At 39.1% G+C, this 11,662-nt stretch overlaps 1 protein-coding gene across 1 annotated transcript in view; it reads left to right on the top strand.

Moving 5' to 3' along the window:
* Positions 1-9,217, top strand: part of LOC106877644 (28S ribosomal protein S9, mitochondrial) — a 15,413-nt gene extending 6,196 nt beyond the window's left edge. Inside the window, exons 6-14 of the mRNA XM_014926589.2 lie at positions 783-862; positions 2,012-2,097; positions 2,970-3,045; positions 3,545-3,670; positions 4,428-4,470; positions 5,301-5,406; positions 6,617-6,786; positions 7,803-7,881; positions 9,067-9,217. Coding sequence (XP_014782075.1) covers positions 783-862; positions 2,012-2,097; positions 2,970-3,045; positions 3,545-3,670; positions 4,428-4,470; positions 5,301-5,406; positions 6,617-6,786; positions 7,803-7,881; positions 9,067-9,079 — 779 coding nt within the window. The 3' untranslated portion in view covers positions 9,080-9,217. The remainder of the gene's footprint in view (positions 1-782; positions 863-2,011; positions 2,098-2,969; positions 3,046-3,544; positions 3,671-4,427; positions 4,471-5,300; positions 5,407-6,616; positions 6,787-7,802; positions 7,882-9,066) is intronic.
* The last annotated feature ends 2,445 nt before the right edge of the window (positions 9,218-11,662 follow it).

The raw sequence follows: 11,662 nt of genomic DNA, 5'->3' as shown, positions 1-11,662 counted from the left end.
GAAACCCTTCCAAAACACAGCAGTGGAACTTGGCACAGTCCTCTGGCTCACCGGTTCCTGTCAAACCAGCCAACTTTTTATAGTTTGAAGGGAAACTTTTGGTATGAACCAACAAAGATACTTCTTTATGGTTACTCGATCTGTCAGAACCAGCCAAATATCCCTCAAATATCACCCTACCATCTTAAGAAGAAAACACAAAGACATGGCAGTCATGCAGTTCTAGATACAGCCATCATCATCATCATCATCTAACAAAGAAAAGATGTGAAGCTCATGGCTGGAACACCTTTCATCAGAAGTCAGTTTGGGGGCTGGTATTCCTGACTGGCTCCCGTGCCTGTGGACATAAAAAGCACCATCTGAATGTGGTCGATGCCAGGTCTGCCTGACTGGTTCCTGTGCTGGTGGCACGTAAAAAGCACCGTCTGAACATGATCGTTGCCAGGCCCACCTGACTGGCTCCATGCTGGTGGCACATAAAAAGCACCCACTACACGCTTGGAGTGGTTGGCGTTATGAAGGGCATCCAGCTGTAGAAACTTTGCCAGATCAGATTGGAGCCTGGTGTAGCCTTAACGTCCAACCCATGCTGGGTCTTCTCAATCACAGCATATCTCCAGAGGTCTTGGTCTTTCATCATTGACTCTGTGAGGCCCAACATTCAACAGTTTACATCTGGAAGAACATTCAGCCTTGAGAAGTCTTGTCCAACATAGAAGAAACAGACATAAAACTTATTATAATGAATAACAAACAATGTTTTTATTATTTTACAACAGGTGCTCAGTTCGGAATGGATGGACGCCCTTTCCACTGGTTATTTTATACAGCAAAGCCCAACTATTATAATATAATGTATGTAAGTACTTTATTCAGATTCGGTTATTTTGGCTTCATCCTCCATATCAGGCACAAACGTAGTTGTGTGGTTAAAAAGTTTGCTTCCCAATCACTTGGTTCCAGGTTCAGTCCCATTGCGTGACATCTTGGGTGTGTATCTTCTGTTATAGCCTTGGGCCAACCAAAGTCTTGTGAGTGGATCTGATAGGCAGAAATTGAAAGAAGCCCATTGCATATATATATATATATATGTGTGTGTGTGTGTGTATCTCGTTTTAATTTGCAGCTCACTCTTCTATCCTATAAAGCCCACACACACCATAGGCACATGTATGGCTGTGTGCTAAGAAGCCTGCTTCTTAACCACATGGTTCTGGGTTCAGTCCCACTGTGTGGTGCCGTGGGCAAGTGATTTGTATCATAAACTATGACTGACTAAAACCTTGTGAGTGGAGAATGGATTCAATAGATAGAAACTGAAAGAGACCTGTTGTGTATATATATATATATATATATCATCATCATCATCGTCATCATTTGACATCTATTTTCCATGCTGGCATGGGTTAGACGTTTTGACAGGCGCTGACCCGCTGAAGGGCTGTTCAGGCTCCATATCTGTTTTGGCATGGGTTCTCTGGCTGGATGCCCTTCCTAATGCCAACCACTTTACAGACTCTAAGGGAGTGCTTTTATGTAGCACCAGCACCTCTGAGCCTGTATTAAGGATGCTCAGCTGGAGAGGGTTGCATGAGATGACCCCGTATGTAAGGGCAACCACACTTTTATATAGCTTGGTGTGTCTTTTCAAGCACAGCAAATTGCCATGAGTCTTGGTCCCTTGTTATCCCCTCTGTAAGTTCCAACGTCTTTAGATCCTTTCTTACCACTTTGTCCATGGGGTGGTGTCTTTGTGTCTGTTTGTCCTCCACTACCACTTGTGTTTATGTCCCTTTAACTTAGTGGTTTGTCAGTAGAGACTGATAGAATAATTACCAGGCTTAACGAAAGAAAAATTAGTACTGAAGTTTCTTCAAGGTGGTGCTCTAGCATGGCCGCAAAAAAACCATCAGGTTGTACTGACCAATTTAGTATCACACCAACACATTGTATGCATGAAATGTATTTAAATAGAGAATTCTTTAGAGTCTTTAAAATTCCGTTTCAGGACATTGTGTGGAAAATTGAGGCTTTGAAGAAAAAAGAAGATGAATCATATGCACAAACAACATTATTTACAAAACCAAAAGAAATGTAAGTTAATTTATGAAATCCATTGCAAAGATTGTTATTGGTGAAGAAATGGGTAGATGCAGTAAAATGCTTGCTTTTTTTACTAAATGTTCTGCTGTATTGAAGTATATCTCTTTGCTGTCTCACTTTGAATTTCATGGAGTTTGACTTCCACTTTCATAAAAAAACCAAAAAATAATGGACATAGCTGTGTGGTTCAGAAGCTTGCTTCCCAACTATTTAGTTTTAGAATCAGTCCCAGTGTGTGGCATCTTGGGCAGGTGTCTTCTACTGTAGCCTCTGGGCCAAATAAAGCTTTGTGAAAGAATTTGGTGGGCAGAAATTGAAAGAACCCATTATATATATATATGTGAGTGGGTGTTGAAAAGTTCCATGTTTTGAGAAAGCTGTTATTTTCATTTTAGTTGCAAAGTGAGCTTCTTTTGTCACTGCCACTCTGTGCATCTGTTCCAAGCACCTCATCTAATGATCCAAAAACCTTATCTCTCCTCCTAGTAATTAATGATTTGTTTTTATACACAAAATAAGCAATTTGTAATGTGAAATGAGTTTTTCTCTTGTTTAGCATTGGCTTAACCCCTTCGTTACTGTATTTCTGTTGAGATACTGTCAGGTTTCTTTCAATTACTTTAAATATAACAAAGAATTTAGTAAAATAACTTAGTTATCATTAAGCTAGTGTTAGGAACATAAATTGTGACTAAGGTTTGGTGGAAGATTTTAATTCAAATCTTATGAAAACAAGACATTTGTACTACAGAGCCAGAGCTGGTTTCAGCCAGGTTGGTAACGAAAGGGTTAAGTCTTTCACTGAAAGTTTTAATAAAATCTAACATTGAATTTTATTTTTTTAAATTCATATTTTCATCTAGAAATTTAAAAAGTAGCGAATGGATCGACTTGGATCGTTTGAAGCAAATAGTTTTAGAAAAAATCACTGATGAAGATGTAAGTATATGTTTTAATTTAATTTTATTTTTTGTACCTGTTTTTGCCATGGTGATATAGGTTAGGCAAAGCTTCGTCTAACACTATTGCCTGGATGGTACCCTACCCTGATGCCAACCCTGCAATGTTTTTAGTTCAGGTATTCAATTCTAATGGTCTTCATATTCTTGTATTTGTTTAGATATGCTAAATGGAAACTGAAAGAAATCCATCATATACTTAAATATATGTGTATATATAAATATAAATATATATATATAAATATAAATATATATATATATATATGTAGCTCTGATGAAGTTATAAGATGTTACTCAGGCCCCCACTGCATCTTTGAGCAGAAACAACTGTCAGCTAATGAAGTTCATAAAATTACTATTTCATTTATTCCTTCGTCATCTCATTTTCTTTATATGTACAAACAAACAAGGTTCATTGTTCTTCATATTATTCTTTTTTTGTAGAGAAATTGTCTTGAGTATTATTATTCTTATTGCAGTATAACAACTTCATTAATCTAATGGAACGTCTGGTCTCTCAGCAATTTAGTGCCACAGAAGAGGAATTCATTTTAAAATACAGAAAGAAATATGAAAACCAGCTTTCACAAATTCAACTTGAAACCGTAAGTTCCATTTAAACATTGCACTTATGATCTATGTAAGAAGCTTGCCTCCCAATCACATGGTTCTGAGTTCAATCCCACACATGGCACCTTGCGCAAGTGTCTTCTACTATTACCTCGGCTGACCAAAACCTTGTGAGCGGATTTGGTAGATGGATGTTCCATCATGTGTAGTGCTTGTGGTTCCTTTGATAGAGAGAAATTGGGCGGGATTGAGACCCACAGAGGCCCTAAGCACTTAAAAGGTTTTGGAGCCCTCAAGTATACATAAATGGTTCAAAATGTAAACTATAATAAACCCAGGAAATAAATTTTTATTTTTCAAAATGAAACAAAATTCACAGTAAGATGGAGAATAATGTTTATTTTTGTATGCTTCCACTTTATTTTATATTTGAAAAGTTTTCTCCTTCGTTTTTTTTTTAATTACAAAGTGTTCGATGATATTAAAATTAATTTTACGCAAAACTTCTGCTTCTATACTGAGTAGAGATAAAGGCATCCTGAATATTATAGTAGCAAGTTTAAAGTGATTTCTTTTGTGCTGTAAACCATTTACCATTTCTGTGGTGCCCCCACCCCTTCCCTTGATGCCCTATGACTTCCTAGTCATAGGTGAACATGTATAGCACCATTTCATTCCTTTTAGAACTTGTCATTATGACTTAACTCAACATAAATAAATTAAGCTTTTGAAGTGATGGAAAATATTTGTTTTAGTCCTCCTCAGAAATATATCTGTTTGTTCTTATTTCAGCCTCTTATTGATGAAGATGGTCGCCAGTATGCAAAAACCGTAGGTAATGTCCAACAATCATTTTGTTCTTTCTTCTTAAGTTCTGGTCTGTATTTGAAATGATTTCCAATGATTTATCATAATAGATAGAGGCGTGGCTGTGTGGTTAAGAAACTTGCTTTCCAACCTCATGGTTATGGGTTCAACTTCCACTGCATGACACCTTGGCTTGGACAAATGCCTTCTACTATAGCCCCACGTCGACTAAAACCTTTTGGGTGGATGGAAACTGTATGGAAGCTTGTGTGTGTATGTGTTCTTGTCTTGACTTCATGTGATAATTGTACATGATCGTCACTATCGTACAAGCAGTGTCCTTCATTTCTAGTCTTCTGTGAAAGTGAAAGTTGGTGACAGGAAGGCCATCCTACCTTAGAAAATCTGCCTCAGTAAGCTCCATCCGATCCATGCAGGCATGGGGAAAATGTTGGTGATCATGATGATCACTCACTCGTGGGCCCCTTTTGAGACTGACAGTCATCAGTGCCTGGATGAGGAGTATATAGAAATGGTAGGCAGTCAGAGTTGTGGAGGACCTTCAGCAAAAACAGGGAGTGACTCTTCACCCACATGGAGATGTGTATTTTATTCGTGTTTTTAAAAAAAATTATACTGTTTAATTACAGTGTCAACTCAGCAGTACCGATTAGGTGGCAGCAGATTGGCCGTGACAAAGCACACCTATGAATAGAATGGTTGTATTGCCGACCTAGCCAAACCATGTCGACATGGTGAAACATGTGTAACTGTAATGGTGATGATGACAATAAAGAGTATTATTTTGTTAAAATATAGAGTTCACATTTTTGTAAAGTCATTTTATTTTCTTCCCAGGGAAAAGAAAATCATGTCTGACTTCTCTTACGCTGTGGATTCAAGGCAGTGGAAAGTTTATAATCAATGGTCAAGACTTACTTTACTTTAGATCTAAATCATCAAGGTAAAAATATATTTTTTTCATTATCTCAAATTGTTCCTTTCTCCATTCTAATCCATCCATGCAGATTTTCTACAGCCAGTCGCCCTTCCTGTAGCCAACCCTCATCTGTTTCTAAGAGAGATAATATTTCCCCATGGCCAAACCCTTCCTTTGCAGCATATTGGAAATGAACGACACTGCTTGTGTGACAGTGACACTCATTTACGACTATCACACAATGTCATGTCTCAACAAAAGTACACACTTGCACACATACATACATATATGTGTGTGAGTGTGTGCATGCATATATATATACATATGTATATTATATGTATATGAGTGTAAGACTGTCTGGTGCACATGTGCAATTTTCACTTATATGGATATGCATGTTTGTATATGTGTGGGTGTAGATGCGTGATGGGAGGATGTATATATACATATGTGTGTGTGTGTATGTACGTATACATATTTGTGTGAGTGTGTACGTATGTAGACGTGAATGATGGAGGTTTATGTCTATGTATTGTGAGAATATGGTTGTGTGTATGTTTTTTTAATATATTTAATAATGTTTTTATCTTTTTTTCTTTTTCCACCTATTAGAGTTACTTCCCTTTTATTTGACGGTTTTCCATTGTGTCTCTATTGTAGCTCTTCGTTCTGGCATTCGAAACTACAAGTACTGTAATGACAACCTTTTACCGTTTATTCTAATTTATACCATATATATATATGTTATATCGTATCAAGACAAACAAGTTTGTTTTCGAAGCAGCTGGTTTGGCACCACCTATTTGCCATTGCTGATCCCGTAATGACTAATCTGATATCAGATGTTTTAATGTTTCTCCCCCCCCCTCCACTTCCCTTTCTCTACCTCTCACTGTTTGTGTGTGTGTTAGCTTATTTCTCTTTATGTGTATGAAGAGAAGAAAGTGTTTATGTCAGTGATGTTTGATTAATAAATTGTATTCTCTCACTCTATCTGTATGTGTGTGCATGTTTGCCTCTAGTGTCAGAAATGACTATCTTCAGAACAGGCTCAGTCTCCAGTCAGCCGTGCCACATCACCAGTGTCCAAACAGCTGCACCCAATCGTCCCATCCCACTTTTATTTCTAATAACTTTGGTTATAATGTTTCACTAAAGTCGATGTATATTCACACGCCATTAGATTCCATCCACCCTTTTATATCTGACTATAAAAACTATTTTATTTATTTAGAGCACAATTGCTGTATCCACTTCAATTTGTGAAGAAAATTGGAGAAGTTGATGTGGAAGCTACTGTAGAAGGTGGTGGCCACACCAGTCAGGCTGGTTCCATTCGATATGCATTATCGAAGGCCTTAGCTTCTTTTATGGACAGTGCAACAGTCGAGAAGATGAGATTGGGTAAGGGATTTTGGTTTTATTCTTTTACTTGTCTCAGTCATTTGACTTAGCCATGCTGGAGCACTGCTATATTCATCTAGCTGTTATTGTGTAACCCTAGGTCAGTTTTGATCCTGTAGATAAGCATTCTAGCCATAATTATCCATCTTTGTTTTCAGGCATAATATACCTAAAATGACATTATCAAATATGTCCTCCTTTTAAAACTGTAAATGACCCCCTTCGGTCATGACTGACCGTGGGATTGCACCTGGGAAGTTACCTTCCGAGGCACAGGTGAAATGAAGTGTTTTGCTCAGGAACATAACGCATCACCTGGTCCAGGAATCAAAACCACAATCTTACGTACAATCATGGTGCTGACACCCTAACCACTAAGCCATGCGCCTCCACACCGGACCTTCATAGTCATTTGATATTTTAAAAAATCTTATTTTTATAATTAAATATTATTAAGAATTGCGTAAAAAAATTGTTAAAATATCCTGTGTATTATAAAAGTACAACCAGTTTATTGCAGATAAATTTTAGCAACAAAATCTTGTATGAAGCCCCATCAAGGGCCACATAGGCCTCAGTTGAGAACCACTGCTCTAAACCATGTCAGGATGACTTAGGCAGACATTAGTTGAATGTCTGCCTGACTGGAATAAGGGATAATTCTGTCTACTGTAGCATTATTTAAACCATTTTTTAACCCTTTTGATACCAACCCGGCTGAACCGTCTCTGGCTCTGTAGTACAAATGTCTTGTTTTCATAAGTTTTGAATTAAAATCTTCCACCTAACCTTAGTCACAATTTATGTTCCTAACACTAGCTTAATGATAACTAAGTTATTTTACTAATTTCTTTGTTATATTTAAAGTAATTGAAAGAAACACAGAGCATCTCAACAGAAATATGGTAACGAAAGGTTTAAACAGACAAGTGTAGCTTATTGAAGAATGCTTAAGTTAGCCCTGATGCTGAAAGAAAGAACCAGAAGAAAAGTAATTTCCTGTTTCTATATTGCAGCTGGACTTTTGATGAGAGATTTGCGCCGCAAAGAACGTAAAAAGCCTGGTCAACCAAAAGCTAGGAAAAAGAGTACTTGGTAAGTAGTGTGTATCTGTTGGTTTTACATAGGTCCCCCATGTTCCTTCCTGCTTGTTGTAAGACGTGAGTAAAAGGGTCAGTTAAGGTAGCAGAATCATTTGCATGTTGGGCAAAGCGGTTAATGGCATGTCTTTTGGCTCTCTACATTATGAGTTCAAATCCTGTTGAGGTCAACTTTGTCTTTCATCTCTTTGTAGGGTGATAAAGAGAAAGGACCTGTCAAGAACAGGGATGATGTAATTGTCCCCTCCCTTCAGAATTGCTGGCCTTGAACACTGCAACAGACAGGTGTCCCTTTCAGTGGTCAATGTTATGATCTTGGTCACTTATACATCATGGGGTCTGGATAAATGATCTTATGAGTCCTGGGGCTCAAGAGAAAGAATTAAAAAAAGAAAACAAAACCTTCAATTAATATTGATAGAGCACCATTCGAGCATGGTCGATGCCACCTGATTGGCTCTTGTGCCAGTGGCACGTAAAAAGCATCCACTACACTCTTGGAGTGGTTGGCGTTAGGAAGGGCATCCAGCTGTAGAAACTCTGCCAGATCAGATTGGAGCCTGGTGCAGCCTCCTGGTTTGCCAGTCTTCAGTCAAACCCTCCGACCCATGCCAGCATGGAAAACGGACGTTAAACAGTGATGATGTGATATCCTGGGTTCAAATTTTAGCACAAGGTCAGTAAATTCAAGGGAGCTGTTAAGTCAATTACATTGACCCCAGTGCTTAGCGGGTCCTTATTTTATTGACCCTGAAAAGATGGAAGACACAGTTGGCCCCAGCAGCATTTGAATTCACAACATAAAGTGGGTAGAAATGCTGCCAAACATTTATCCTGGTGCCGTAACAGTTCTGCAATACTCACCATCTTCCTAGTGGCAATATGTTGACTTCGTTAAGACAGCAAGCTGGCAGAATCGTTAACACACTGGGCAAAATGCTTAGCAGTATTTCATGTCTTTACGCTTTGAGTTCAAATTCCGCTGAGTTCAACTTTGCTTTTCATCCTTTCAGGGTCGATAAATTAAGTACCGGTTGCATACTGGGGTGAATCTAATCGACTGGCCTCCTCCCCAAGAATTTCGGGCCTTGTGCCTAGAGTAGAAAACAATATATTAACTTCATTGTTATATGAATGTGTATATGAATTATTTACTGTATCTTTTTTCTTTGTTTTCTAGGAAAAAGCGTTGAAAAAATAATGAAAGTATTTGGATCAATGCTGTAAAACAGCCATGTTTTATTGCTTTCAGAGTGAATGTAGCTGTAAAATAAAAGGTTTTATATAACAAAAAATTAATATATAATAGAAATAAATAAGTTTAACGAAAACGTATGTTCTTCTGCATATTTCAACTGTTTGGTAGGAATGTTAATATGTTGTTCGTCTCTAAGGCGGTGAGCTGGCAGAAACGTTAGCACGCTGGGCGAAATGCTTAGCGGTATTTCGTCTGCCACTATGTTCTGAGTTCAAATTCCGCCGAGCTCGACTTTGCCTTTCATCCTTTCAGGATCGATAAATTAAGTACCAGTTACGCACTGGGGCTCAATGTAATCCACTTAATCCCTTTGTCTGTCCTTGTTTGTCCCCTCTGTGTGTAGCCCCTTGTGGGTAGTAAAGAAATAAGAAACGTTAGCGAAATGCTTAGTGTTATTTCGTCTGTCTTTACATTCTGAGATCAGATTCTGCCGAGATCGGTTTTGCCTTTCATCTTTTCAGGGTTGATGAATTAATTACCTGTTATGTACTGGGGTCAATCTAATCTACTGGCCCCTCCCCAAAAATTTCGGGCCTCGTGCCTATAGTAGAAAAGAATATCTTGTTCCCCTGTGTAAAAGGGTTTGCAAAGGTCACAAGGCATAACCCCTTCCTCTACAGTAAAACGATAATAGGAAATTAAAATCAAGATATCTATTATGTTACACTTCTTTCAGTCATTGGACTGTGGCCATGCTGGGGCACCGCCTTGAAGGGTTTAGCTGAACACATTCACCCCAGTATTAATTTTTACGATAGGTATTTATTCCATTGATCTCTTACACCTTAGATGGTAACTTCAACACTAAATTTTATGGGCTTTGTCTCTGATTTCTGGCAGTGGAACCAGAAGTGGGTATCCATTACAACCTCAACTGCAGCTGACTGTTGGATGTGGTCATCCTTCACGAGGGAGGTATGAACTTGTTGGGCAGAGCAACCCCAGCCTACCCCAGGCAAATGCCATCGCAAGTAGAAGCAAGCAAAATGGATCGAAGCTGGCGGAATCGTTGGCATTTTGGATAAAATGCTTAGCAGCATTGTTTCCATCTCTCTACATTCTGAGTTCATATCTCATCCAGGTCAACCTGGACAATAACACTAGCTTTGACAATAGACCCCCAGCATTTGGTGCAAATTGCTGGTTTCAGTTTGTTGACCAATATTTTACTGTGACCTACACTGGTGACTGTAAACCCCTTTTCCAGGTAATGTTCCTGTATAGGCCCTTTTACCTCCCTCCCCCACAAAGAAACACATTTACCATCACTTTTTCTGCGTAAGGTCAAGTCTTGAATTTCTTTTTCGCTGGCGACTCCGTGTTTCCTTTCCATACTCTATACATTTTGGATTCTGACTCAAAGTGATAGACCCATGCCTCATCACCTGTGACTATTCTCTTCGAACACAAAGTTTTGCCTTCATCCTTGTTGCGGTTGAGTAAGCGTTGACAGATTTCCACACGATTGCGCTTATGTGCTTCGGTAAGCGCTCTTGGCACCCATCTCTTTACGGAAGCGAAGTTTGTTGTGGCTGATTTCCAATGCAGAACCATGACTAATTTGCAGAGAACGTGCCATCTCATTGACGGTCACTCACCAGTTTGCCAGAACCGTCTCGAATCTTCACGTCAATGGAGGAAGTTAGTCATCCTGCCCCTTCTTCGTGCTTTATGCTTGTCCGGCCATTTTGAAACTCTTTGATTCACTCATACACACTTCTAGGCGGTAGAGCGCTGTCCCCAAATTGTACCGAAGGCCTGCGATGAATTTCAGCCCTTGACATACCTTCAGAGCAGAGAAATTGTATCACTGATCTCAGTTCTGTTATACCCACGGAGCGACCATGTTTCCTTTGTAACATGTAAAGGAAAACTGGAGCAATCGTAACCACAGGAGTACCATCAGTAAGCCCGCGAGTGCTGAAGGCAGTGCGGCCAATCTAGTGAATCTTTGGTGAAAGTGCAGATAATTTTTGACGTCTACTTGTATGAATAACCTCAGTAACATAATCTGAGCAGGTCAAAGTTACTTCGACATTTCGTTATCAGCGATGACGTCATTGTCTCTTAGCAACAATATTTTCAGTGCCAATACAAACATTTTCTTGTTTTGTTTGTTATTCAGACTGAATTTAATGCAGTCGACCGAAAACACCACCACCACCACCACCTAGTAGTAGGAATGTATGTTTCTCTTAGCAGCACCAGTAGTAGTAGTTCTTTTCATGTCAGTGTCTTTGGTACCAATGTGAATCAGGTCCCGCCCGTGAGGTCGGTTCGAGGCATGCATCTCCCAGACGTCAATCACAATTTTGCAGTTTTTAAGAGATATTTTAGAAACTCTGCCAAATTAGATTGGAGCCTGGTGTAGCCATCCGGTTGCACCAGTCCTCAGTTAAATCGTCCAACCCATGCTAGCATGGAAAGCGGACGTTAAACGATGATGATGATGATGATTTTAGGCCGTCCTCGAATCTTTGTTCCCGAGACTGAATTCGTTATGGAGAAGTTGCTTTGG

This window comes from Octopus bimaculoides, chromosome 8 (genome assembly GCF_001194135.2).
Source record: "Octopus bimaculoides isolate UCB-OBI-ISO-001 chromosome 8, ASM119413v2, whole genome shotgun sequence".
Lineage (NCBI taxonomy): Eukaryota > Metazoa > Mollusca > Cephalopoda > Octopoda > Octopodidae > Octopus > Octopus bimaculoides.
The sequence above is the reverse complement of the archived record's forward strand: the minus strand, read 5'-3'. Positions and strand labels throughout refer to the sequence as shown.